Here is a 27,484-nt window from a genome sequence, read left to right on the forward strand (position 1 = left end):
GGAGTGCTCCTTGGCAGTTGCAGATGCTGAGGGCACAGAAGTTCCAGATCCTAAAGAGGAAAATACCTGATGGAAGCTGGGTCGGGGAGGAGTCCGCTTGTTGAGGGGTACCGCAGAGGAGCTGGTGCGAGCGTCCGTCTGGGACCCACAAGGGAGATCCCACACCCTATTCCAGGTATCTGTTCACAGTACTACTACTACTACCATTGGTCTCTGGGACCAGATCGCAGTGATTTCGGCCTTAGCGGTTGCTAGGGGAGAAAGCTGTCCTCAGAAGATTCCAATGGCATCCTACAGATCCTAAACCCTCTCTCTCCTATTGATGTTGCAAATAAATACCCTAAAAAGACCCTAAGACTCGAGCCGTTCTGTCCGTGAGTGTCGGTGTGCTGTTGCTGATCAAAGGGGACTGGCAGCTGGAACCAACAGGTAGGAGAACCTATTTCAATATTCAGCGGCTCCTTCGGGGGTGAGCGCTACATTAGTTTCACCTTTTAAGTTGCATTAGTGAAATAAATGAACTTTTGCACGATATTCTAATTATTCGAGTTTCACCTGTATAGATGGAGCTCCATCACAGCATATCAGCCCACACTGGACCCCAGACTGAGGATCCACTCCAGTTCTCGTAAGGTAGGGAGACTGGGTGGAAAGGAAAAACATTTCGGAGTGTGTCTGTGTGTGTATGTCAGTGTTTTTGAGGGCCCGTTCACACTAGTATAGTGCGTTAATCACATAGTAGCATTGCCATTCATTTGAATGGTACCCTAAACGCACCTCCTACCCACAGTTGGTACGCCCGCACCGGAACGCACAGAACCCTAATGCCATGTGTTCCGTTGCAGTGCAGACATTGCAAACTTGGGTCGCCACTTAATGACCAAGGACAAATGCATGTCCTGAGGTTACGCAGGTTGAGAACCACTGGTGTAAGGGTTATGTTATGTAACATTTTACCCAGGTTGTGTTTTACTTGTAAAAAATGCACCAGTCCCCACCTCCTGTATAAAAAAAAATACTGACATTTTGGCATATGTGCAACTGATGTGACCCAGTGTGCCACCATTGCACATTCACAACCTGACAGATTTTCTGTACAATGCAACCATTGAGGCTGTTACTGCTTACCTCTACATCTGAACATGCTAGTTGTTTGGCTGTTTTTGTGATCCAGCGGCTTTAGTACTTTCTGAGAAATTGACCTAAAATAAGTATGTTGATCCAAATTGTTGACTTTCCAATCTACATGCTTGTTCCAGGTCAGTGACTGAGAAAGCAGTGCAGCCAGAGACAGCCAGGCAACTAGTGTTCTTAGAAGGTGGTCAGCAGTGGCTGCCCTTTATTTCTTTCCATATACCTTTAATGCTGGTGGTATGTGCACAGAACAATGCAGGACCTCTTGGTTGAAAAAGAGGTGAGTAGAGCAACTGGAGGAAGTAGGAAAGCTTGTAATACCTGTCTCCTAAAATAAAAGTGAAATGTAGTCACTATTTTTTGAATGAAAAAGATATCAGCTAAATGTTAATGTGATGTGCTTAAGTTTTTAAACACTTTTCAGTTTTATGTATGCCTAGAATTTCATATAAATACATGGAGGCTACCATGCATGGTATTGGTGCAAAATGTTCTGCCTTGTTCCTGCCCTTATTAGATTGCAGAACTAGAAGACATTCAGACTCTGTTTGCTAAGATAGATGAGTTATTTTAACTCTATTCGTTCATTTGGTAAAATAAAATGCAAGCTATAAATTCAGTTGATCCATGCAGTAATGCATTTGATGAATTGAAAAGTACATTTTATTTAAAAAAAAATATTGGATAGTAATAAAATTATTGCATGTGTCATGTTTTTGGGAAAATACTCTGGTCAAAAATAGACACCCTCGTGACTTGTGACCATATGATCTGGACTGCTTTGGTTTGAGATCACATGATGGAGCTTGGTAGCAACTCTTGACAACCTCCTGGCAAGGTATGGGCTAAATGAGAGGTTGTTGATGGGGAAAAAGAAGGTCTATAATGGTTGTATTGTCCAGGACAACCCAGTCATCCGAATCCGATGTGATATGTGCTTGAATAGTTATGTTTTACTTGCCGGTAAAACACCTGATAGTATGTGCAGCACTACAACCTGCTTACCATTGTTTGGTTACACAAGGCATCATCGCCTTTAGTAATCTAGCATAATGTCATGACAAATGCATCTCCTAAAAGTTTTGAGCTGTCTGTTAAAAAAGGGGAAATGGGTTGGCAACCCTGCATTTATAGAAGACTAGAGGTTCTTTGTCCTCAAAAAATTCTAATGTGATTTATGGCTTTCTAAATTGTTGGATATATAGAAGACATTGGAATTGTGTTTATGAATACCTCAGAATAGTATTGGTATTGAAAATGTTTGAAACAAAGGCATCACTGGTTTCAAAGCCATGCTGCATATTTGCCAGAAAGTACATAGAATGATTTACTGATAAGGCAAAAGCTTACATAGACAGGTCTTACTCTTTAAAGACTTTAATACTTCCAAGGAATAAGCTGCAAACTGTACAGAAGGACCACTGTGATAACAATGGTGCACGTCATGCACTCCTATATGCCTTCGCCACCTACTCTCCCTTTAAACAGTAAGAGCCATCTGTGTAAGGGTCATCATACACCACGGGTGGGCAAATCCATCCCGCTATCTTACTTTTAACTACAAATCCCCAAATCCATCTGCCTTTGAGAGTCATGCCTGTAACTGTCAGTCTTGCAGTGCCTCATGGGACTTGTAGTTCCACAACAGCTGGAGTTGCCCACCTCTGCCATACAAGTTACAATATGACTACAATCTTTGCTCAATCAACTTTAGTTTTACCAAAACTATGTAATATAATTATCTACCTTATATTTCCAATCAATTTGTGTCTAGTCAGGCAGGCCCTTATGCTATATAGTAGTTGGTATATCTAAAGGAGCTCCTCCATCACACTTGTTACTCTCCTCTTTTGACCCCGTCACCACAGAGGAGGTTACAAAGCTTCTCTCCGACACCCACCTCACCACTTGCCCCCTGGACCCTGTTCCCTCACCGCTACTTCGGTCACCCACTTGCTCTATCCTAGACTCTCTTGCTCACATTTTCAATCTCTCACTCTCTACTGGAATCTTTCCCTCCCCTCTGAAGCATGCCTTGGTCACCCCAATACCCCCAAAAACCCTCAATGGACCCTACCGACTAGGGATGTCCCGATACCTCTAGCATCGGAATCGGGCCCGATACAGGGCATTTTGACAAGTACTTGTACTTGTCAAAATGCCCCGATGCCTAGCGCCAAAGCTTGCACTGTTTTTTTTACCATGGGGTCCTTTTTACCATCCTCTGGGCAGGCTGGAGGAGCATCATGTCACTGCTGTAGGCGGCGCTCCAGGTGGGGTCCTAATGTGGTTGGCCAGCGACTGCCCAGAGGACTCCGCCTGTAGCTCCGCCCACAACAGTGACGCGACGCTCAGCCCCTCAGGGCCGCCGACGTCCTCGGGGGGAAAAAAAGCATTCGGCACCTCGTGAGGCACCTCCATTGGCAAGAGTGAGTAAGGGCCTGTGCTGAACACATGTATAATAGCAAAGAAGTCAGTAGTTGCAATGCTCACGATAAGGGGTCCTCACTGTCCCTATGTGTATGCACCATCCATGACCATGGGTATCAGTACTGTCAAGCACCCAGGGCACATGCCCACATCCCTGGGTGCTCAGGCTGCTTCCACCCACTGTTGATCTGTGGAAGTGGGTACAGATGAGAGCTGGAGTGAGGGGGGCAGAAGTGCTGAGAAGTAAAGAATTTGGGCTAAAATTATTAGTCTGTATGGTTTTTAAAAAAAATGTCACCTGTCCCTTTTAAGAAAAAGTATCGGTAATTGGTATCGGCAAGTACATGAGGGCCAGTACTTGTACTTGGTCTTAAAAAAGTGGCATCGGGACATCCCTACTACCGACCTCAATTATCTCAGACCAATCTCCTTACTCCCATTCACCTCCAAACTCCTAGAACGCCTCATCTACAGCCGCCTAAGTCGCCACCTCGCTGATCACAACTTTCTTGACCGCTTACAATCTGGCCCCCTACACTCCACTGAAACCGCTCTCCTAAAACTCCCTAATGACCTACTTACTGCTAAAAGCAAAAGGCCACTATTCCCTACTCTTGCTATTAGATCTTTCTGCTGCTTTTGACACTGTTGACCACCTGCTCCTCCTCAAAAAACTCCAGTCACTTGGGCTACAAGACTCTGCTCTCTCGTGGTTCTCCTCCTACCTATCTAAGCGCTCCTTTAGCGTCACCTACAAATCTAACGCCTCCCTTCTTCTTTCTGTAGGGGTCCCCCAAGGTTCTGTCCTTGGACCCCTTCTCTTCTCTATCTACACCACCTCTCTTGGTCAGTTAATAACCTCATATGGCTTCCAATACCATCTCTATGCCGATGACACTCAAATCTATCTTTCTACTCCACAACTCGCCCCCTCTGTGTCCTCTCGTGTCACTAATCTACTATCCGACATATCCGTCTGGATGTCGCAAATCCTCAGTGACAGGGCCCTCCTTACCATCTTGTCTTGATTTGTATTGTGATTGTAATGTCTTCCCTATATTGTAAAGCGCTGCGCAAACCGTTGGCGCTATATAAATCCTGTATAATAATAATAATAAAATCAGATTGTAATGTGTTTACCAAGTGTAAGCTTTTGCTTAGTGAAGGTTCTATTATTCTTTCGTAAATTAGCCCAAATGTCTTTAATTTTTAACCAGTAACGGTTTTCTTGTCTTGCTTTAAAAACTTTTTCTTCTCCATGCTCAGACTTCACAGAATGGCTGTTTCAGTTGAGCATATCATCACTGTCCCCTGCTGGGAACTACCAGCGAAGATGCAGTGCGCTGCTCAGCCTCTGTTCTCTGTTGGAATGCTGTACTGATTGCTGGAGCCCTGAGAAAAAGAAAGGGCAACCACCACGTAAGTGACTGTTGTGAGGGGAAAATTGTTTGATCATAGATATAAATAGGAAACTGTAATTATACTGTAATATTTCTGTATTGTATGTAATTTATTTTAGAACAGGCCTTTGTATGACTCCTATATGTGACGTTCCGAACCTAGTGGGTTTTAAAGCATCACATAGCCTTTCCTGCTGGAGAGGCAGTAGATTGTATTGTTTTGGCTTCATTAGTGCAGCACTAGTAGTCCTGGCCATTGTATGCCACAGAAAAAACCCTATGTACAAGCAGAGGAATGCCAGGCAATGTTGCTTGTATTGTAAATAAACTTCAAAATAGAGAATTGCGCTCCTTGTAAAATCCTACATAGTGCTACAGTAAAGTCACTGTTTCTGTGCCTGATGTTGGTTCCTCAACCTGTGTTAATGAGGCCTAGTAAAATAAAAATGTTCTTCTAACAGGCTTTTAGATTGTAAGTTCTTATAGGCAGGACCCTCCTAACCATTTTGTATTGAATTGTATTCTAACTGTAATGCCTGTAATGCCTTCTAACTGTAATCATAAAGTGCTGCACAAACTGTTGGTGCTATATAAATCCTTTATATAATAAAATTATAATACCAAGTTCTATAACCACAAATACTTTTTGCCGCTTTAAAACTTTTGCTTACATCCCTACCATGTCTTAACTGGTATTTTCCTTCTTATTTATTTATTTTTCTACTTTTATTTGTAATCTATGAATGGAGTTTTTTCATGCAATTTTCTAAAAATGGTTAGAATGCAGCCTTCATTAAGCATCCACTTTGTCCTTACAGAAGACTTGTCACTATTGCTACAGTATGCGCAGCAGAGAGGATGCTGGAATTTTCTGTCAGCACACAGCATGCACGCACTGTTGGGATGTATGCAGGACAGCACTAATGAGGTATCACCACGATGGTTTGTCCACTTATTCGGCAGAAATGAATTTTTTGTTATTTTCACGTTTGCTTACTTCAAAGAGAAAAAAAAATATATATATATATTTCAATCGTTTTTTTTTTTTTGGAAATTAACTTTCATACCAGATGCACATTTTTTTGCATAGCTTTTCTGGTTTTCTATAGAGAAGTACTAGCTGCCTCCTTTCTGACTGTTTCTGCCTAATTGAAACTTCTTACAGAGCCATATAAAGAACCGAGGGGGTGTCCCTCCATTGAAACACTCCAGCTATTCAGCTTGGCAAGTTCAAGCTTTTATCAGAAGATCTATGAGGTTGATCTCAGAAAATCCACTAGCATTTGCTGTCAGTAGGTCAGCAATGGCAGAAATGTAATTGAAGCCCAACTGAACTCTCAGCTTAAGTCAGCTTAATGGATTTCAGGTTCAGCAAAGTCTTACCATTCTTTTATTTAAAAAAGCAGCCGCATCCTTAGTAGAAAAGCTTGTCCCCTGCCAGCATGCTGTAGAGAAGGACCTCTGCATGGAAGCAGGGGTTTCTCTGCATAGGTCCAGCACAGCCACTACAGTCCGAGTATGAGCTTTCCAGTCAGCAGGAAAAATTACCTTTTGCTGATTACAACTCTAAAGGGATGCCTCTGCAGGGAGACTATTGCTTCCACACAGAGAGCAGTGATAGCAGGTGATAGGCATTTCTATCCGGCTGTGGCTACTCTCTAAACAAAACAAACTGTTAAACTTGCTATGCCTTTTATTTTGCTGCACCCGGAATGTATTTAGCTGATTAGACAAAGTACTAGTATTTTTCAACTAATACACAAGGGAATTTAAAAAAATGTTTTCATATGTGCCTGGAGTCCAGCTTTTATCGCATATTCTATCTTGCTTGCCACAGGGCAAAGATACAAAATTTATGTTTTTTTGCTCCTCCTTTTTTTTCATTAAAATACGATCGCAAATTTAAATACATCCTAGATACAGTACACCCCGTAAACTATCACTATTCTGGTATCCTTTTGATGCGACTGCATGATCTGCCCACTTGTAATAAAGAGCTTAAAATGTCTAATTATATTTCCAGCTTCATATTTTCATTTCCATCATTACTTCTATACAGATCAGAGAAATGGCAGCTGACTTGCTGGTTCGATTTTTCCTGCCTACACCAGCTTCAGTAACTATCTCACTGTTTGAGCTTGGCCAGAAATACCTTTGCAGCCCACGAGTACCCATGGCAGAAGCTGGTGCTCTTCTTATAAAGACATTGCTTCAGAGGTATTTAAGGAAAACAATAATTTTTTAATCTGACTTATTTTAATATTTTTTTTAAGTTTTTTTTTTTAATGTTTTATACACTGCCTGGGCAATGTTATGTCCCCAAAAAAGGAGGTCAGCTGCCTACCTGAATATACAGAATGATCAGGTTTTCCCATCAGTGGATTTTTTTCTTCCCTGATGACACGGGCATATTCCAAAATGATAATGCCATCTTGGAATATTCATCTGGCTCAAATTGTAAAAGAGTGATTCAGGGACCATGAGACATAATTTTCACTCATGGATTGGCCTCCACAGAGTCCAGATGCTAACCCCATTGAGAGTCTTTGGGGTGTGCGGTTAAGGACTTTATTCAGTGGTCTGACTCTCCCATCATCACTACAAGATCTTGGTGAAAAACTAATGCAACTCTGGCCAGAAATAAATGTTGTGACGTTGTATAAGCTTACTGAAACAATGTCATGGCGAATGTGTCCTGTAATCAAAGCTAAAGGCTGTCCAACGAAATGTAACTTTTTTTTTTTTTTTTTTGACCAGGCAGTGTATATAATTTTCTTTTTCACTATATTTATGCAATTGTTTTGAGCTACAAATAAACATTTAATGCACAACTAAGGGTTCCCAAAGCACCAGGGGACTGCTTGAGACAGCACAGAGGTAGCTGCCTGCCTTCAGGCTGCCTGTCTCTGATTTGATACCTCAGATTTACCCATCAGAAAGAGTTACTCTTTCGACTCATTCACTTGTGTGTGTGTGTGTGTGTGTAAATTTGAGCTTTAGCTATTGAGCTCTATAAATATACTGTTTATACCAGATTGTGATCAGAAACTTAAAATCCAAAAAATGACTAAATCTCCATCTGCTGGCCAGATAAATTATGATTTAATATTTAATTTTTACCTGACGTCATTTTTTCCCCCTGACAATAATAAATAAAATGTATGTATACCAAACCACTATACAGAAGTATAGGAAAGTGCATGCAGGAATATAGTTACAGGGCTGCAGTATGTCATTGAACTGACATTGCGTAGAACTGATCTTGGCTTATGGACTATAAAGTCCAGTTCAGTACACAGTGGTGTCTCTCCTGCACTGATGTTAATATATTTGAATATGTGACATTAGGTGCAGAAAACATCCATATGTTAATGTCATTTTCTTTCTGTTCTTGTTCAGGCCAGATGCATCTTTGCTACTGTCAGAGCATGTACCCCTATCTGCACTGGGGCTGGTGATGCATCTTACCAAGATGCTTCAGAATCACTACTGTTGTGCTCAGGGAAACCTATTGGGAGCAGCAAGTGCAAAGCCCATGCAAGGTGAGCCCTGGTGTTTACTATCTCAGAACTTTGGAATTAAAGCTGAATTACAGGCAAATGTTAAGAAAACACTATTTGGTATGTTTATGCACGGAAACAAATAAATATATAATTGAAGATATATATATATCTATCTATCTATCTATCTATCTATATATAGTATATTATTTTATACATATTTACAATAATATATACAGTATCTCACAGAAGTGAGTACACCCCTCCACATTTTTGTAAATATTTTATTATTTCATGTGACGACACAGAAGAAATGACACTTTGCTACAATGTAAAGTAGTGAGTGTACAGCTTGTATATCAGTGTACATTTGCTGCCCCCCCCCAAAATAACTCAACACACAGCTATTAATGTCTAAACCGCTGGCAACAAAAGTTAGTACACCCCTAAGTGAAAATGTCCAAATTTGGCCCAATTGGCCATTTTCCCTCCCCGGTGTCATGTGACTCATTAGTGTTACAAGGTCTCATGTGTGAATGGGGAGCTGGTGTTTTAAATTTGGTGTTATCGCTCTCATACTGGTCACTGGAAGTTCACCATGGCACCTCATGGCAAAGAACTCTCTGCGGATCTGATAAAAATAATTGTTGCTCTACATAAAGATGGCCTAGGGCTATAAGAAGATTGTCAAGACCCTGAAACTGAGCTGCAGCATGGTGGCCAAGACCATACAGCGGTGTAACAGGACAGGTTCCACTCAGAACAGGCCTCGTCATGGTCGACCAAAGAAGTTGAGTACACATAATAATATATGATATTTTTCACAATCCTCTGCACAGCAGCTATCAAGTGCTGTGTGCTGATCCAGGGCACTCTGTTTTCATTTTTTTGTTTAGTTATATGGCCTATGGATATATTCAGAGCTTGCTGGGATAAGCAGTTTTTGCATAGGTAGCAGTAACACGCAGAGCATTTGAAGATTTTCCAATCACTCTTTCCCTAGTACGTTGACTTTTTTATATTAAAATGTCTCTATTTACTTAGTAAATGCTCACTCCACGCATTTACTAAGTAAATAGGGAAATTTATATAACTTGGCATGCTGTGCCAAAAGAATGAAAAAATAAAAATGGTACAAAAAAGAATGCATAGCATAGTCATTTTGACAGCCAATAATTGTTTTTAATAGGGATGCACCAATATATCGGCTGCTGAAACATATCGGCCGAAAATTGCACTTTTGGCATAATGCCGAAAGTGCAATTTTCCTGCCGATACATCGGCGCCTCCGTGATTTCTTTCCTTCTGATCTGTGTCCCAGCGGGGAGGAGAGAAAGTGACGGCCGAGCGCTGCGGGAAAAGAGCGCTGTGAGCGGCCGGTGTCTCTCCTCCCACACCGCTCGTCCGCCTATCACAGTGCGGCAGAGCGGTGTGGGGGGTGGAGACAGCGCTGTCACAGGAGGCTGGGCTCTCCTCTCGCACCGCTCACTCAGCCTCCTGTGACAGTGTGTGTCAGAGAGGAGATCAGGCTACATACACTCAGTGATCGCTGAGTGTATTGTACATAATTGAGGATATGGTATGGTTAATATATCCTCAATTATGAATGAATGGGAGTGATCTATATCCCCTCCTGTTCATTCATAATTGTAGTTACAGTAAACATACCATGTCCTCATGTTATCAATGAACAGGAACACTCACAGAGAATTCCTGTTTATTGATAACGGGGGACACAGAAAAAGAGATTGAGGGCTCTGTGTTCTCAATCTCTTTTTCGATTTTAAAAGGGAAATATCAGGGGTCTGTTTAGATCCCTAATATTTCCCCGAAGCCCCTAAAAGTAAAGTAAAAAATGAAAATATTTAATACAAAATGAATAAATTAAAACGTTTATAAAAAATAAATTAAAATTAAATATTTTAGAAAATTAAAATAAAAACATTTTCGGTTTCGGCCTGACAATTTTTTTTTCTATTTCAGTTTTGGTTTTTAAATTTCTATTTCGGTGCACCTCCTAGTTTTTAATAATGGCGGTAGGGGAAGAAAAGCAGAGAGGTAGGAGATCACAGCCCAGAAACTTGGTTAAAGTTTTCAGGACGTATCTAATGTTTGATGTCCGAAGTGGTTAAATCAAATAAAATTGCAATGGCAAGGTGTACCAACCCTAACGTGCATGAATAGACTAAAGCAAATTTGAATTACTGATAAAATGCATGGGAAAAACCAGCAACATTATCATATTCGGTTTCAAATTTTTTTGATCAAATCAAAAATGTTCTAATTGTTATTTATGTAGTAAATGGGGTTAATATGTCATTCAACCAAGCTAAATATACATAGTCTCCCATAACCACATCCTCATATGAATGATGATTGTAAACAGATACAAGAAGGTGGCTAAAATGAAAATGATCTTGGTCTGATGTAATATATTGCTTTCAAATTTGATGTCACCAACATGTACGACATTACTTAGAAGACATAGTGAATGACTATGGCTATTTCTTCTGCCCATAGGAGTGCTCTGTGCTTTGCGGTTATGTCTACTGGAGGTTCCTTCTGTATCATTGTCCCTCTCCCAGGCTGAGCTTGCCTCTACTTGGTGCAGTCTACTTCTGGAATTGTTGGGTTTATTACAGGAGATTACATCTTTCATCCTGGGCATGCTGCACAAACGTTGGACGGATGAGCCAACAGGTGAGTTATCTAAATGTCTAATTTTCTTCTTCCAGATATGTTACATTTTTAGACTCTGCCCTGTGAGAATCATGGAGGCTCCCTACTAAAATCTTATGAGAATGCTGGTTTCCTGACTGTCATGCATATGGCTATGGCTTCAGTGCTTTCTGAGTCACTGACCAGGAACGAGTATTGAGATCTGGGTCTGCGACTCAAAAGTACATTAGTTAGCTAGGCAACTATCATATTCTTCAAGAGGCCAATGGTGGCATTACTCGTATTTCCCTTGTGACAGTGTAAATTTCAAGGAACAAATCTCCTGTTTTATAGAGGCAGCGATTTGTCAACTTCTGTGGTACATAATAGAAATGAAAAAACTCCTTTTATTCAAAACATTTACTCACATAAAGAAAATTGACATAAAACTTCAAGTAAGATCGACATGTGGAGCCACAGATGATGTCAACTGTGACGTAACACGTAGGAGGGAGTCTCGCAGACGTGGATTGGAGATTGCATGGTTAGCAGTAGTGATGGGTTCCGGCGTGTGACGAGCCCGCCTGGAAGCTGGCAGCGCCAATCACAGGCACTGAGACATTTCCCGATCTATGCAGCTGCGAACCGGGAAAATGTCTCAGTACCTGTAATTGGCGCTGTCAGCTTTCTGGCGGGCTCGGCACGCCCGAGCCCACACTAGTCAGCAGCACAGCTCCTGTTTGACCCATTTTTGCACCTAGAGAATACAGTGACACGGAGAGAGAGGTGTCAGGCATACATCTTGCAGTTTTATGTCAACTTTCCTTATGTGAGGTTTTTTTTTTTTTTTTAATGGTTTTACGGTATGGGCTGTTTTTATATTTTATTGGATATGGTCATGATGACATGCTGACGTAATTTTCTGTGTAACGATTGTGGAGATACGGTCTTTGAATAAAATCGGTTGGAGATCCTATAAAGCGATTTTAGACCTGCTTAGGCCTACTTATAAGGTGAGCGGTCCACTAAGAAGGGTGAGCACCTGGGTGATAATTGGGATTGGTGTATGGACCTTGTATAAAGAACTTTCACTGTGGAAGGATAAAGAGTGTGGTGCACGTGGGACAAATGTTGAGCACTTTATACGTGTGAATCCACGTTTGTGCACATGTGAACACGGAATATAAGATTGAACTTTCCAGGGGGAAATTTATCATGAAGGATTGATATTTACAAGAAAACCAATTGTGACCACTTTGATTGCATGTATTGTTTAGCACATATTTATTATAGAGATTTGTTTATTTATATGATTGTTCTAGTTGAAGCGCAGCACATTCATTATTATAATTTACTATTCTGACGAGCACTGTGCACAGGAAGCATTTACAAAGCATTTGCAAATGCAGAGCTTAAAGCCTTGACACCCATTTGCTTCAGTAATGGGATACTAACAAATATCTTAATGAGAGTTCTGGCTGTCACGTTAAACAAGCTGTTTGCATGTTTTCACCCATTCTTTAGCACTACTTGAAGCTCGTTTTAAAACCTGTTTTTTTAAATCTGTTTTAGGCAGCATCCCCTTTTAATGAGTGTATTACATCCCCAAACTATAGATAAAGGTTGTGCTAAAGACCTCATTAAAGATGCTCGAAGCTTACTGCATACACTTTTTTTTACAGAATTTTTTCGGAGAGGTATTTATCCAAGCTGTGGGAAAGCTTAGTGTCTTGAGTATTTGCTTTTAAGGCCCTAAAGGGACCTAGATTGTAAGCAGGACGTGCACATGTGGCAGGCTGTGGTGCTGCTCTTTTGTTATAGATGATACTAGATGGGCTGGGTTAGCCCCTGGCATCTCAGGTATTCAAATTGTGACATCTCCCTGGCTTAAGACCTGACTTTGCTCCTTTCTATCTGTGTGCGTTCCAAGACCCATTGTTTCATTGTTCCTAATAACAAATGGAAAAATCCAGCAGGGAGTGTGGTACCACCTTTTGATGGACACAGTTGGTGTACATAATCAGGAACCCAAGCACAAAGATCTCACCAGTAGATTCCCCTAGAGTTGAAGGCATTGTCAGGTGGTGTGCAAAATCCAGCCATTCACTCTTTGAAAAGCTCTCTTTATTCTTTAGTTCTATAGTAAATAGTGGTGTTACAATTATTGATTTTTTTTATTCAGAGAATAAAAATATATGCAAAGTTGCATACAGTTGGCCATACTGCACCCGTGTGGTCAGAAATGGAGATGAAATGACTAGTGTAGTAACTTTAAACCAGTGCTTCCTTGCCACTCAGGTATAGCTGCTCCTTCGTTGGAAGATATGGGAAATGCCGTCCGTGCCCTGATTGCACATGGGAAAGGTCAGGAGGAAGTACAAGGAGATATTCTTCTTTCAGAGGAACACAGCCTCATCATGACTTGCTTCTGGGTCTCATTAAAGGTAAGAAGCCCAGGAAGAGTTATAACCTTATTTGAACCAAATGGCAAAACCTAGATCTGTTCATCATTCCTTTAACTTTGTTTTAATCTAACAGGAGATTGGAATGTTTCTTGGGCCTCTAGTGGAGAAACTGATCTCTGGTTCTGCTCCTTCGATCCCCTTCTCTGCAGTACAGAGCTCTATGGCTGCATATCATGATATATTCATAAAATGTCGGCACTGGGTAGGTATACAAACCTATATGGTGCAGAAGGTCATGATCAATTATTGATGGAATGTTGATTAAGATGGTGCATTGTAAAGGGGTTGTAAGGTTTCATAATTCTGAGTTCCCAACCTATCCTTTCCAGTAGAGTAAGTGACAAATATGAATTTTAACAAATCACACGCTCCAGTAATTTTGTTACCGTTTATTTGTAACAGTGGTTCTAGAAATAAAACACTAAGTTGCTGCATGATTATTAGGATTAATCCAGGACATTAAACATTTCAAATTATTCCCCTTAAATACATTTGGGATGCTTTTAAGTCCTGGTAGTTCTGGAGTTGGTCCTTTAAAATTAAGGCATCTCAAAATTTCTAGTTGTGCATACTGATGAGCAAACCACATCACGCATTGCTCATGTCTTTTTGGGTCTGATATGTTCTTTGTGTATCCTGCAGGGGGCTGTAGATGGCTGCAGTGCAGGATTTACTAAACTTTGCTCTGCATTGCTTCGTCATAAAGACCCGAAGTTGAGAGATCTGCCAAAGGAGATGATGGAACAGGTATGTTGCAAACTGTCCATCAATATAAAGCTAATCTTGCTTTTAAATGTTTTATTCAGAAGAAGCAAAAACAAAACCTGGAGGATTAGAAACTATCTGCTTAGTTGTAGAATACATTCTCTTAATTGGATTAGTGTCTAGTTGGGCAATATTTTATTCAATTGCTATATTATACCAGAGGTAGGCAACACTGACACTCCAGCTGTTCTGGAACTACAAATCTCAGGAGGCACTGAAAGTCTGACAACCACCGGTATGGCCCCAGAAGCCAAAGCATGATGGCATTTGTAGCTACACCACAGCTGGAGTTCCCCGGTTGCCTTGCTTGGTGAATTGCATTATATATTCACTCTTAAAATACACAACACTTGTGATGATGGCTAAAGCTATATTCTTTCAGCCAAAGTTGATGTGACTTTGTCATGTTTATTTTCATTAGGTGGGGAATGATTACTAGTTGCTGGTATTGTTGTATTATAATTCATGAAGGCTTCAAACTCCAAATCAAGCCAAATGCAGTACCGTATTTTTCCGTGTATAAGACGCTACTTTTTCATAAAAATCTTTATCTAAAAATAGAGCTGCGTCTTATACATGGGGGCCGCGGTTTTGAAAGTGCTGATACCACTGAAAACTATCCTCATGGAGTGCAGAGACAAGATAACAGTTCTCCTCCAGTCATAAATCTTTTGAACCTGACGTGAGCTGTTGCTGGGGAGATCGTGTAGGCAGTGCCCAGAGCGGTAACGTCAGAGCATTCTGTGACCATAAAAATGTCAGAAAGTGAAGAACAACCTGTAAACTCTCTAAACTCATGGTATGGTGTCAAACAAGAGGTGATTGTGAAGTCCTTCAAGAAATGTGGAATCAGCAAAGCCATGGACGGAACTGAGGATGATCTTGTATATATAGACAGTGACTCAGCAGACAGCAGTGATGCAGCAGAAGTTGAAGACACTGATATGTTTGAAGCTAAAAGTGATGACGAAACCAGTGATGCAACAGAGGCTGAATAAAGTGATTGGCTCAGAGGTAAGTGTGATGCATAATATCATTGAAAATATTGATTTCTGAATTTTGGGTAAGAAAAGTTGGGGGCGTCTTATAGACGGAAAAATACGGTACTTTACAGGTCCTTCTGACTTTTGACTTTGCTTTGAGCTGCTTACAGAGTTTGCTTCAAACTAATTCTGGGTTGTGACTGGGTGCTTTGAGTTGCTTTGCATTAACATTGACTTGTATAGGGAAGAAAAGCAACTCGGGTACAACCAAAAATCACTGTACATGATCCAATTGGAGTACCACCAAATGTATCTTTTAAATGACGTGATCTGTATTTTACAGGCATTGCTTGTGGTCCAGTCTCGGACCTCCCTTTCTGTCACTCGCAGAGCTGCTGGTTTCCCTCTTCTCTTGCAGTGTATCCTATCAGCAGAGGGATCACAACACCCACTGCTTGAAAGTTGTGTATTGTCGTTACTAACATTGGCTAAAAAGCCACTTCCCACCAACTGGGACCAAACACGAGACCTGCCCCAGGTGAGAGAACCATAGAACGCACATAGAATCACAGTGTAAAGTAATAGAGAATGGAGCTTAGAAGGAAATGTTTGTATTATTCTGTATGCTCTGTTTAAGGTTACAGCAGTTCACGCACTACAGAGCATGCTGCGCTCAGCCAGCCTTCGTTCCACATTGCTCAACCATGCCGTTCCCATGATGTCTCTGGCACTCATCAGTCTGAGTTCCCCATGCTGGGCTATGCGTAATGCTGCGTTGCAGCTTTTCAGTAAGTTGTGTAATTTCTATTCTCCATGTCATGTTAGTGTAAATGAATGGTACTAACAATATAAATATATTCCTGTTTTATCCAGCTGCTCTCACAGTTGGCATGCTAGAGTTATCGCGCAGTGATACGGATAGCAATTTGCAGAGCACACTGCATGTCGGAGCTTTGCTACGGAGATTTCCAGGCCTGCTGGATGTTCTGTTACGGGAACTACACATGGCTAGAAATAGAAAGAAAATGCTGCACCCCAGTCTACATCCTATCCTCACCCTTCTTGCCAAGCTACAACCTGGAGAAGACACTGATGCCAGGTTCTTATTTATTTCCTGTATATACTGTCTGAATGCTGAATGAAGAATCTAGATCAAGGGTCTCAAACTCGATTCCCTCGGGGGCCACTAGACAAATTTTTTTCTCCCATGGGTGCCGCTCGACAAATTTCAAACTTTAAAATAAAATTTAACTATATTCGGTATGGTACTACGGACCCCAATACACACACAATAAGGCACCATTTATATCTGTAGGTTTAGGTGCGATTAGGGATTCTTGCGTCAGAAACTTGCGTTTTCCTGCAGCAGGAATCCGCTGTCACCCATTCAAGTTAATGATCAGTTGCATGTAAACTCCTGCACACCGCATGAAATGTGATATTATTACATGCGGTTAGAAAACACTCTCCCTGAATGCACAATCATTGCGTCCAGTGAGAGTGACTGATTCCTAACCAAACGTAATAATATCACATATCATTACATGCGGTGTGCAACTGCTGTCACCTGATCATTAACTTGAATGGGTGACAGCGCCCGCATGTAAACGCCAGATTAGGTATTCCGGATGCAGGAAACGCATGTTCCCCTGATGCAGGAATCCCTAATTGCACCTAAAGATACAGGTGTGAATGGAGCCTAATACACTTTCTCTCTCTCTCTCTCTCTCTCAACCTTACTAATCTAATCCTTTCGGCCAGCGTCTAGCGAAGACGCCGGCCGAAAGGATCCGAGTGCCGGCACAGAAGCAGCAATGCGGTCTGCAGAGATGCAAACCGTGTAGCTGCTCCCGCAAGTCTGGTACGCGGTCCGTGACCGTGTACCAGACTTGTAAGCTGGCTACGGGCCACATGGTACAGGATCACGGGCCGCAACTGGCCCACGGGTCGGTACATTGAGACTACTGATCTAGATGAAGTTGTTTGGTTTTTTTAACTACTTATGCTTGGCCACAGATCAGCAGATGGCTCACCTAGAATGAAATGCTAGGCATGGTGACTTGAGCCTCCTCCCCCCGCCCCCCATAATTACACTTAACAGCCTATTTAGTAGAGCATTATTGATTAAAATCTGTATCCTTGTTATCATGTGCTATGATTATAACAGATTATTTGTTGTTAGTTGTCTGATAGGGCCTTTGTTGGAGCTGAGAGAAAACCCTATCTATGCAGTGCGTATCATTGCTGCTCGAGCTCTTGTGCCTGTTGTACAGCAGAAGGATTGTTGGAACTTACTTCTTCAGCTGATACTCGATCTTCCACGGCGAAATGAAGGAGTGTCTCACAACGCGTTACATGGACAATTGCAGAACATTTATGCTCTGCTGTCTTCAGTTCCAAAGGGAAACTTGTAAGTGTACACTAACAGGGTGCAACTATATTGGATATTTTGCCACATATCTATTGTTGTCCTCCTGTGACCCAAAACTCTGCATATAGCAGGCTATCGCCCAATATATGCTGACTGCGCTACAGCTGGGATGGATTCCGACAATATTGATTTGACAGCTGGCTCTGCCTTTCTAGAGCCAGTACCAGCTGTGCCCGGCCCCTCCCCTGTTCATTCCTCCAGTCAGCGCTGAAAACATGGACAGGGGAGGGGGAAATCCCTGCGGGGAACGGTGACTGAGAGTCACCACTCTCTGCAGGGAGAAGATCATGAACTGAGTGATCAGTGGTATGTGATCGCTCAGTTCTCAATCTATAGAGCCGATGTGTGACATTGAAGGTGTGTATTTCACTCTCCCCATAATTCTCCTTTTAATGTGGACCAGGCTTTTTAATCACTGCCAGCTTTTTACTATTGTCTCCAGTGGGAAGGTTTCCCCTCTCTTCCTGTCCCACTGCCAGAAGTGAAGAATCTTTTTCCATGAGTGCCCACACATCAATAAATAACTTTGGGTAGACAGAGGTGGGTCCAAAATGCCTGAGTTCGGCAGCTCTTCTCAAAGCATGTAATAGAACAAGCAGGAGCATTCAAACACATCAGTAGTCCAGAACTGTATTTTATTAATCCACAGATATCACAAAAAAGAAAAACATCCAGTGCGTATTCGGGGGCCAAACAATCCACCTTCCTTTATCAGGGCTTGTAAGGCTACATTTCATCACATCTGATAGAGCATACAAGCTAGCACTCATTGGAGGGTTTTGGTCATGCTGTGTCCACTTTACCTATTTTTAATGCTTTCCATACACTACCTGGTTTTCTGTAAGAAACAGAGCAAATTTGATTGCTTTTTTCAGAAGCTTATAAGGTATGAGAAATAAATGTGCATTCAGAGGTGTCAAAGTCTATGTGCATCAGTCTTGGGAATCTTCCAAGAGTCATTTCTGTCATCTAAATTTACAATCTGTGTGGAGATCAGGCTGGAAAAAAGAGGCAATGGTTAGGCTGGGTGCTCAGCAAATGTTTGGAGGCCAAGGAAATATCCCTTATTTTTTTGAAGGTGGATACAACATATATATCTAGATCTCCACTGTATTGAGTAGTCTTGGTAGGATATGAAATATAATTTATTTTCCTTTTCATTCAGTATTTTAGAAGATGCTAGGCAGGAAGTGTCCCAGCACCTTCTTTCAGTGTTCTGGCTGATGTCGCCAATTCAGAAGTGCCCACTTATACGGCATGTTTTCCTGGATGTTCTGACACTGTTGTCACCTCATTGTGGAGAGGATTTTGCCAGGCAAGTTCAGGTGGCTGTCTGTAAGGAGTTGAGTGCAAAGGAGCCATTCACACAGGTGAGAGCATTTTATAAGGAATTTATTTTTTATGGTTTAGGCTTTTTTTAATTTATTTTATTTTTTTGAGGCAGACTGATAGTCTAATCCATAAAGCTGCGATCATGTTTTACTTAATAGGTGGGAGCTCAGACTTACCATGAAGCATGCGTGCGGTACCTCTGCAATGAAGCTTCTAGTCCCTCAGGCCTCGAAGCCTCCCGATTTGTGTGCCAACTTCTGCTGGATGGAGACACAGTTGTGCTCAAGTGGCTGATTGATCAGCAGTTAGGAGATATTCCCACTGCGCTGGGCCATTCCCTTGTGGACATATTGCAGGTACGAAAAAGAAAAAAAGTGTTAATATGTTTCTCTAACCTCTTTGCCTGTCAGCATTGTTACATTGCGGCACAATGTTAGTTGCCAGAAGTTACACACTTCCCTGCAAGTCTCTTGAGTAGAGCAAAGAAGGGGTAGGTGGTTTTTTTGTGCTGTCTTTGTCCCTGTTTGGGAGATATCTTCTTCTTTCATGTTCTGGTAAAACCCATTCCCAGAACAGGCTGAAAGGGCTAAGTTCCGCAAAGGTGTCAAAGGAAGGAAGTCCAGAAGTTCTAACTCTACCCCATGCTACATAAAACAAATTGTCTGTGTCCTTTTGGAGAGATTGCCCCAATGAATACCGACACTGACACGGAAATGTGCAACCCAAATTCTATCCCTTTCACTGAGTTGTGCTTACATCTCCTTTGCCCCTAGACAGTACAACTGAGAGTGCGGACAAAGTGCATGTAATTGGGTTGGACATTTTGAAGGCCAACCCCAATCAAAATACAAATCGCCACAGTTGGAACTTCACCAGAGGTAGTGAATCAGTTGCAAAGAGGGCACATTCCTAAATCCCAGGATTTTTTGGATGGATAAGAAGACCCTCCCTTAGTTAAAATTGCATTGTGTATAATCATGATGTACTGTGTCGGGCCCCTTGTATTAAGTCCTCTTTTGTTGGTGTGTCAACCTTATCATCTGAGAATATTTTACACAGAATTATACCAGCATTTATATATAGCATTTTTTACATAGATGCATAAGGCAGACCTAAAAAATGTATAATTATGGATACATTTGGGTAAAAATAGTTTAAAATCTGCAGTATACCTAATATGCTGTGAACAGTCTCACTCGTTTCTTGACCCAGATCTCCCTCCCTCTGCTCCCGGACTCTGATAGGGATTTTCTGGACCGCTGGCTTTCCCAATTGCAATGCCACTGGGGTTGATGGATTGCCTATTGAAGACTACAAGCAGTATGGTTCTGTATTACTTCTGACCAGAGGCGGCTCTAGAGTTTGCGAGGCCTTAGGCGAAACCTAAACATGAGGCCCCCATTTTGGCCTGTGGGGTCTCACCAGGGCTCTGTGGGGTTTATCCAGGCTGGTGAGACCCCCACAGAGCCCTGGTGAGACCCCCACAGAGCCCTGGTGAGACCCCCACAGAGCCCTGGTGAGATCCCACAGAGCCCTGTTTAAAGTATGGCTCTGTGGGGTCTCAACAGGGCTCTGTGGTGTATCGCCAGCTCTGGTGAGACCCCACAGAGCCCTGGTGAGACCTTGCAAAGCCCGGCTATAACCAGGTCTCTGTAGGGTCTCACCAGGTCTCTGTAGGGTCTCACCAGGGCTCTGAGGGGTCTCACCAGGCTGGTGAAATCGCACATAGCCCTGGTGGGACCCCATAGAGCCCTGGTTTAACCAGGGCTCTGTGGGGGTCTCACCAGGGCTCTGAGGGGTCTCACCAGGCTGGTGAAATCGCACATAGCCCTGGTGGGACCCCATAGAGCCCTGGTTTAACCAGGGCTCTGTGGGGGTCTCACCAGGGCTCTGAGGGGTCTCACCAGGCTGGTGAGACCCCTCAGGGCCCTGGTGAGACCCCACAGAGCCCTGGTTAAACCAGGCTCAGTGGGGTCTCACCAAGGCTTTGAGGGGGCCTCACCAAGGTAGCAGGGTTCTGTGAGGTCTCACCAGGGCGCTGTGGGGTCTAACCAGCCTTGTAAAGACTCCACAGAGCCCTAGTGAGACCCCAGAGAGCCCTGGTCTCACCAAGGCTCTCTGGGGACTCACAAGGTCTCTGAGGGGGTCTCACCAGGGTAGCAGAGTGCTGTGGGGTCTCACCAGGGCTCTGTGGGGGTCTAACCAGCCTTGTTAGACCCCACAGACAGCTGGTGAGACCCCACAGAGCCCTGGTTAAACCAGGGCTCTCTAAGGTCTCCACAGGGTTCTCACCATTTCTGTAGCTTGTGAAGGCTGCCTCTCGCCAGGACTGTGCAGGGAGCGTCTCGCGGGCGGGAACGTGCAGGACCAGCCGTTGCTGACTACGTCTCTGACGATCCGCCCTCCCAGCCCGATTGAACTCCGCCCCCCCAGCCAGATTGAACTCCGTCCCTCCCAGCCAGATTGACCTCCGCCCTCCCAGCCAGCTTGAACTCCGCCCTCCCCGCCAGACTGAACTCCGCCCTCCCAGCCCGATTGAACTCCGCCCCCCCAGCCAGATTGAACTCCGTCCCTCCCAGCCAGATTGACCTCCGCCCTCCCAGCCAGCTTGAACTCCGCCCTCCCCGCCAGACTGAACTCCGCCCTCCCAGCCCGATTGAACTCCGCCCCCCCAGCCAGATTGAACTCCGTCCCTCCCAGCCAGATTGACCTCCGCCCTCCCAGCCAGCTTGAACTCCGCCCTCCCCGCCAGACTGAACTCCGCCCTCCCAGCCCGATTGAACTCCGCCCCCCCAGCCAGATTGAACTCCGTCCCTCCCAGCCAGATTGACCTCCGCCCTCCCAGCCAGCTTGAACTCCGCCCTCCCCGCCAGACTGAACTCCGCCCTCCCAGCCCGATTGAACTCCGCCCCCCCAGCCAGATTGAACTCCGTCCCTCCCAGCCAGATTGACCTCCGCCCTCCCAGCCAGCTTGAACTCCGCCCTCCCCGCCAGACTGAACTCCGCCCTCCCAGCCCGATTGAACTCCGCCCCCCCAGCCAGATTGAACTCCGTCCCTCCCAGCCAGATTGACCTCCGCCCTCCCAGCCAGCTTGAACTCCGCCCTCCCCGCCAGACTGAACTCCGCCCTCCCAGCCCGATTGAACTCCGCCCCCCCAGCCAGATTGAACTCCGTCCCTCCCAGCCAGATTGACCTCCGCCCTCCCAGCCAGCTTGAACTCCGCCCTCCCCGCCAGACTGAACTCCGCCCTCCCAGCCCGATTGAACTCCGCCCCCCCAGCCAGATTGAACTCCGTCCCTCCCAGCCAGATTGACCTCCGCCCTCCCAGCCAGCTTGAACTCCGCCCTCCCCGCCAGACTGAACTCCGCCCTCCCAGCCCGATTGAACTCCGCCCCCCCAGCCAGATTGAACTCCGTCCCTCCCAGCCAGATTGACCTCCGCCCTCCCAGCCAGCTTGAACTCCGCCCTCCCCGCCAGACTGAACTCCGCCCTCCCAGCCCGATTGAACTCCGCCCCCCCAGCCAGATTGAACTCCGTCCCTCCCAGCCAGATTGACCTCCGCCCTCCCAGCCAGCTTGAACTCCGCCCTCCCCGCCAGACTGAACTCCGCCCTCCCAGCCCGATTGAACTCCGCCCCCCCAGCCAGATTGAACTCCGTCCCTCCCAGCCAGATTGACCTCCGCCCTCCCAGCCAGCTTGAACTCCGCCCTCCCCGCCAGACTGAACTCCGCCCTCCCAGCCCGATTGAACTCCGCCCCCCCAGCCAGATTGAACTCCGTCCCTCCCAGCCAGATTGACCTCCGCCCTCCCAGCCAGCTTGAACTCCGCCCTCCCCGCCAGACTGAACTCCGCCCTCCCAGCCCGATTGAACTCCGCCCCCCCAGCCAGATTGAACTCCGTCCCTCCCAGCCAGATTGACCTCCGCCCTCCCAGCCAGCTTGAACTCCGCCCTCCCCGCCAGACTGAACTCCGCCCTCCCAGCCCGATTGAACTCCGCCCCCCCAGCCAGATTGAACTCCGTCCCTCCCAGCCAGATTGACCTCCGCCCTCCCAGCCAGCTTGAACTCCGCCCTCCCCGCCAGACTGAACTCCGCCCTCCCAGCCCGATTGAACTCCGCCCCCCCAGCCAGATTGAACTCCGTCCCTCCCAGCCAGATTGACCTCCGCCCTCCCAGCCAGCTTGAACTCCGCCCTCCCCGCCAGACTGAACTCCGCCCTCCCAGCCCGATTGAACTCCGCCCCCCCAGCCAGATTGAACTCCGTCCCTCCCAGCCAGATTGACCTCCGCCCTCCCAGCCAGCTTGAACTCCGCCCTCCCCGCCAGACTGAACTCCGCCCTCCCAGCCCGATTGAACTCCGCCCCCCCAGCCAGATTGAACTCCGTCCCTCCCAGCCAGATTGACCTCCGCCCTCCCAGCCAGCTTGAACTCCGCCCTCCCCGCCAGACTGAACTCCGCCCTCCCAGCCCGATTGAACTCCGCCCCCCCAGCCAGATTGAACTCCGTCCCTCCCAGCCAGATTGACCTCCGCCCTCCCAGCCAGCTTGAACTCCGCCCTCCCCGCCAGACTGAACTCCGCCCTCCCAGCCAGATTGAACTCCGCCCTCCCAGCCAGATTGGGATCCTCGCGCAGTGGATGGGAGGGGTGAGATCGATTCCTATTGGCTGATGGGCGGAGTTCCAGAAGTCCACCAGCCGAATGGACGGACTGAGGAAACGGATGAGCTCTCAACCCTGTCGCTGTCAAACTCAGTTTGACAGCGACAGGGCTGAGAGCTCATAACGTTACCTGGCTGCAAGGTAATATGCCGGTAGGGCAAATTAGGCGGCCGCAAGGCCTAAGTAAGGCGACCGCCTAATAATAAAAGAGCCGTCTCTGCTTCTGACTCGTCTGACTACCCTAAATGATTCCTTTACTGCTGGTCAGCTACCGCCATTTATGTACCAGATATTGTACTGATTCCGAAACAAGATAAGGATGCTCTGTTTCCAGATTCATGCAGACCTATATCCTTGTTGTCTACAAACGTGGAAATCCTGGCTAAAGTATTAGCCAACAGGCTTAACATGGTCATTACCACTATTAAGGTGCCCATACACCTTACGACCATCGCAAGACTTTTGTCTTGCGATGGTCGTATGCTTCTTGAAAGCCCGTACGATCTGCCCACCTTGGACGGGCAGATCGTACTTGCGATCATCGAAAGCCCGCCACGCTGAGGGGCGGGCTTCCGATGACGGCAATGCAGAACGGGCAGTGTGCGCGTGCGCACACAGGCCCGTTCCGCAGCTATCGGGCGAGCAGGCTAGAAACCCGCCGAGAATCGTACGATTCTCGGCGGGTTTTCGAACATGTTGGCTTGACAAAAGACGTGCGACCGTACAGTAGAAACGGTCGCACGTCTTAGTTCACACTGCTCGATTCTCGTACGATCGCGGGATTTCGCCCGATTCTCGTACGAGAATCGAGCAGTGTATGGGCACCTTTATACACTCGGACAAAATTGGCTTCATGCCAAATCTTTTCACGGCTACCAATATATAAAACACACATTCAGGCCCTTATAGATGTTACTGGTAACAGGGCATTACTGGCTCTTGATGCTGTTAAAGCTGTTGACAGTATATTGTGACCTGGGAAATCCTTCTGTAGCTGGGTTCAATTGCTTGGAAAAATGGGCTCTTTTCGTGTAAATGGTATTCACTTATCTTCCTTTTCCATTGCCCTCTGTCACAGCTGCTTTTTGCCATGACTAAAAAAACCCTGGCTGGTCTACTGAATCAATCTTTGGGGGTGGTAGGTTTTCGTTGGGCCCAGTGTGAAGAAAAGGTGGCTCTCTATGCCAAAGAAATGTTTCCACTTCTGTCTGATACCCACTTTACCCTCTCCTGCGCCATGTTCCCTAATACTGTTTGGCAGATACTCAAGGTTACGCATTAATTGGGAAAAGTCTGTTACTCCCTTTGGACCCTTATGCGGATTCTCTTAGCCCGATGCTGTCACATATCAAACTCGCATCTCAAAAACATATCTTGGCGTACTGATCTCGAATCGAATTGCGGACTGCGTCTCTCTCAATCTCACCCTTGCTTGCTATATTTAATTCCCAATGCAAACTCTGTTGTACAATTTTTCTTCCTGTAGTTGGCCAAACTATCCTTTCGAAAATGATTTGGAGGCCCTACCTGCTTTACCATAACTCAGCTTGTTGGAAACTCTCTGCCTTGTTTTGGAGGGTCAATGCTAATATGGAAAAGTAAATTCCCTAGGATCAAACTGGAATATTTACAGTACCCCAAAGATACAGAGGGTCTCACGACCCCGAACCCCTGGGTCTACATCCTTGCTACTCAACTACTACACATAGCATAATGGGGACCCCTTGTGCAACTTTGATACCAGGACCTCCCACCTACCTTGTTGTGTAAAGGTAGGTGGGAGGTGGATGTAGGTCCTCATTCGGAGGTCTGGGAAGGACGTTTTGCAGTCTGCCCAACAGGTGTCACTCTCCATCTCACATAGATTTACTCAGCTCTTTATCCTACACAGGGTTTATCACACTCCTGAATTCCTTTGCAAAATAGGTGCTAGATCTGATCCCAATTGTGGTAGATGTGGTCACACGCAAGGCTCCCTTATTCATCTCTTATGAAGGTGTCCTAAATTGAAAAATTAAGTGTCAATCCTCTGGCTTGTATCCTCGGTTATTTGGAATCCTCCGAGTTCGATAAGTCTATATGTATTGGGCTCACTAGATCACTATTCGCTGCTAGGAGAATGATAGTAGTGACATGGATCTCTCCAAATCTGCCCACAGTTGCTTAATGGCTAGCTGAATTAAGAAAATGCATTTCCTATGAAAGACACGTGTATTTTTTATGCTATTCTATGCATAAATTCAAATACATCTGGTCTCGCTGGATAGATGTCCATGTCCTTTCTTTACCGTATAACTGAGAAGCTGGGTTCATATCTCTGTGGTTTTGGTAAATGGTTTAATGACTTGGTCTTGCTGCCTGGGGTTACGGGTTCTATTGTATTTCTCACTCAAGTTGGAATGTTTTCAAACTCCAGCTTATTACCATGCCTGCTTGCAATGCATGATGGTTTTCATCCTTGTAGCTCTGTTCCTTCTTCCTTTTCCTATCACATTGTGCATATGTTTACATTCCAGAATACGTTATACCAAATGTTGGGAGAAGATCACCCTTTAAAACTCACCATGTATTTAGAGAGCTATGTCCATCTGCACAGAGTCTGTCCGTCTCCCCCTGTTCAATACCCTCCCCACACCAAAAGCAAGTGTGCCAACGTCCTCCTCCGCCTCCTGGAGTCTAGAAAAGGAGGACCTCAGCTCCAAGGCTATGCACTGGCCACACTCAGCCTGCTGCTGACATATGAGTAAGTGAGAGTCTGATACCGGTGCTTGTAAATGTTAAACATGGAGAAATTATGGGGTGGATCTGATTGGATATAATATCAAAACAACTTCTTGTATATTACCTACCATATCTGTATTATAATGTCAACCCCATAGGCCCACTGTGTTGTATAGAATATATAAATGCACACAGTTTCCGAGGACTTTGGTGGTACTCTTACCTCATGAGATACTCCACAGATATCATCTACCTGGGTTCCGCCTGATGCGTTGTCCTAACTGTAAAAGTGATGCCACTGGGACATTATCCAAGCTATCACTATTTGTCCTCACTTGCTTTGTACTTAATGTGGGAGTTTACCCTAGAAATCATCAGTGAACTTTAAACAGTCATGTAACACATGTACCTGCATAAATGGATAGCACCATGTTTGATTTCTGTCCACGATCCGGGTTGCCCAGCAATCGGCATTGCAAACAGACGGTATCTGTATCTCTATAGGTTGGACTCGATGGACTTGTGTCTTTTTTCATCCTGACTAACTATGTAATGGTGATTTACCAGTGATATCAAGCAACTCACACTTTGTGCTATCTGTGTCTTTGACAGCATGAGGCACAGAGAAAGTATTTCCTAGTCAGGCTTTACAATCACAAGATGTACATACTATGGGAGGGCTGAGGGACACCATGGGTTGCATGGTGTTACTGGTAAATGGCTGCTTGTTTCCAATGCTAATTACTGGACAGAAGTCATCGTGCTATGTATTTATCAAGGTACATGCGTTATATGGCTCTTTAAGTTAACTGATGAGTGTGAACTTCCACATTAAATATCAGGATCTGCATTAATGGGAGTTCAGACAGATCCCATTTTGACCCTTATTTGTATTATCTAATTCTTGGGTTCTATTTATTGAAAGTTCTGTGAACCTTACATGATAGGGGGAAGTGTTCCATTTTTGTCATGACTTTGTTTTTATGGGTTTGGGTTGGGGCTAGGT

At 44.8% G+C, this 27,484-nt stretch overlaps 1 protein-coding gene across 1 annotated transcript in view; it reads left to right on the forward strand.

The window, feature by feature from the left end:
• Nucleotides 1-27,484, forward strand: part of LOC108797090 (thyroid adenoma-associated protein homolog) — a 50,416-nt gene that overhangs the window by 20,665 nt on the left and 2,267 nt on the right. The window contains exons 13-27 of the mRNA XM_018568655.1: nucleotides 4,831-4,983; nucleotides 5,783-5,892; nucleotides 7,024-7,181; nucleotides 8,364-8,506; nucleotides 10,985-11,164; nucleotides 13,421-13,566; nucleotides 13,661-13,789; nucleotides 14,230-14,334; nucleotides 15,679-15,873; nucleotides 15,973-16,123; nucleotides 16,209-16,434; nucleotides 17,518-17,745; nucleotides 18,932-19,136; nucleotides 19,257-19,454; nucleotides 26,274-26,500. Of these exons, the coding sequence (XP_018424157.1) occupies nucleotides 4,831-4,983; nucleotides 5,783-5,892; nucleotides 7,024-7,181; nucleotides 8,364-8,506; nucleotides 10,985-11,164; nucleotides 13,421-13,566; nucleotides 13,661-13,789; nucleotides 14,230-14,334; nucleotides 15,679-15,873; nucleotides 15,973-16,123; nucleotides 16,209-16,434; nucleotides 17,518-17,745; nucleotides 18,932-19,136; nucleotides 19,257-19,454; nucleotides 26,274-26,500 (2,554 nt within the window). The remainder of the gene's footprint in view (nucleotides 1-4,830; nucleotides 4,984-5,782; nucleotides 5,893-7,023; nucleotides 7,182-8,363; nucleotides 8,507-10,984; nucleotides 11,165-13,420; nucleotides 13,567-13,660; nucleotides 13,790-14,229; nucleotides 14,335-15,678; nucleotides 15,874-15,972; nucleotides 16,124-16,208; nucleotides 16,435-17,517; nucleotides 17,746-18,931; nucleotides 19,137-19,256; nucleotides 19,455-26,273; nucleotides 26,501-27,484) is intronic.

This window comes from Nanorana parkeri, unplaced genomic scaffold, assembly GCF_000935625.1.
Source record: "Nanorana parkeri isolate BGI_ZX_2015 unplaced genomic scaffold, ASM93562v1 scaffold1225, whole genome shotgun sequence".
In the NCBI taxonomy this organism is placed as follows: Eukaryota; Metazoa; Chordata; class Amphibia; order Anura; family Dicroglossidae; genus Nanorana; species Nanorana parkeri.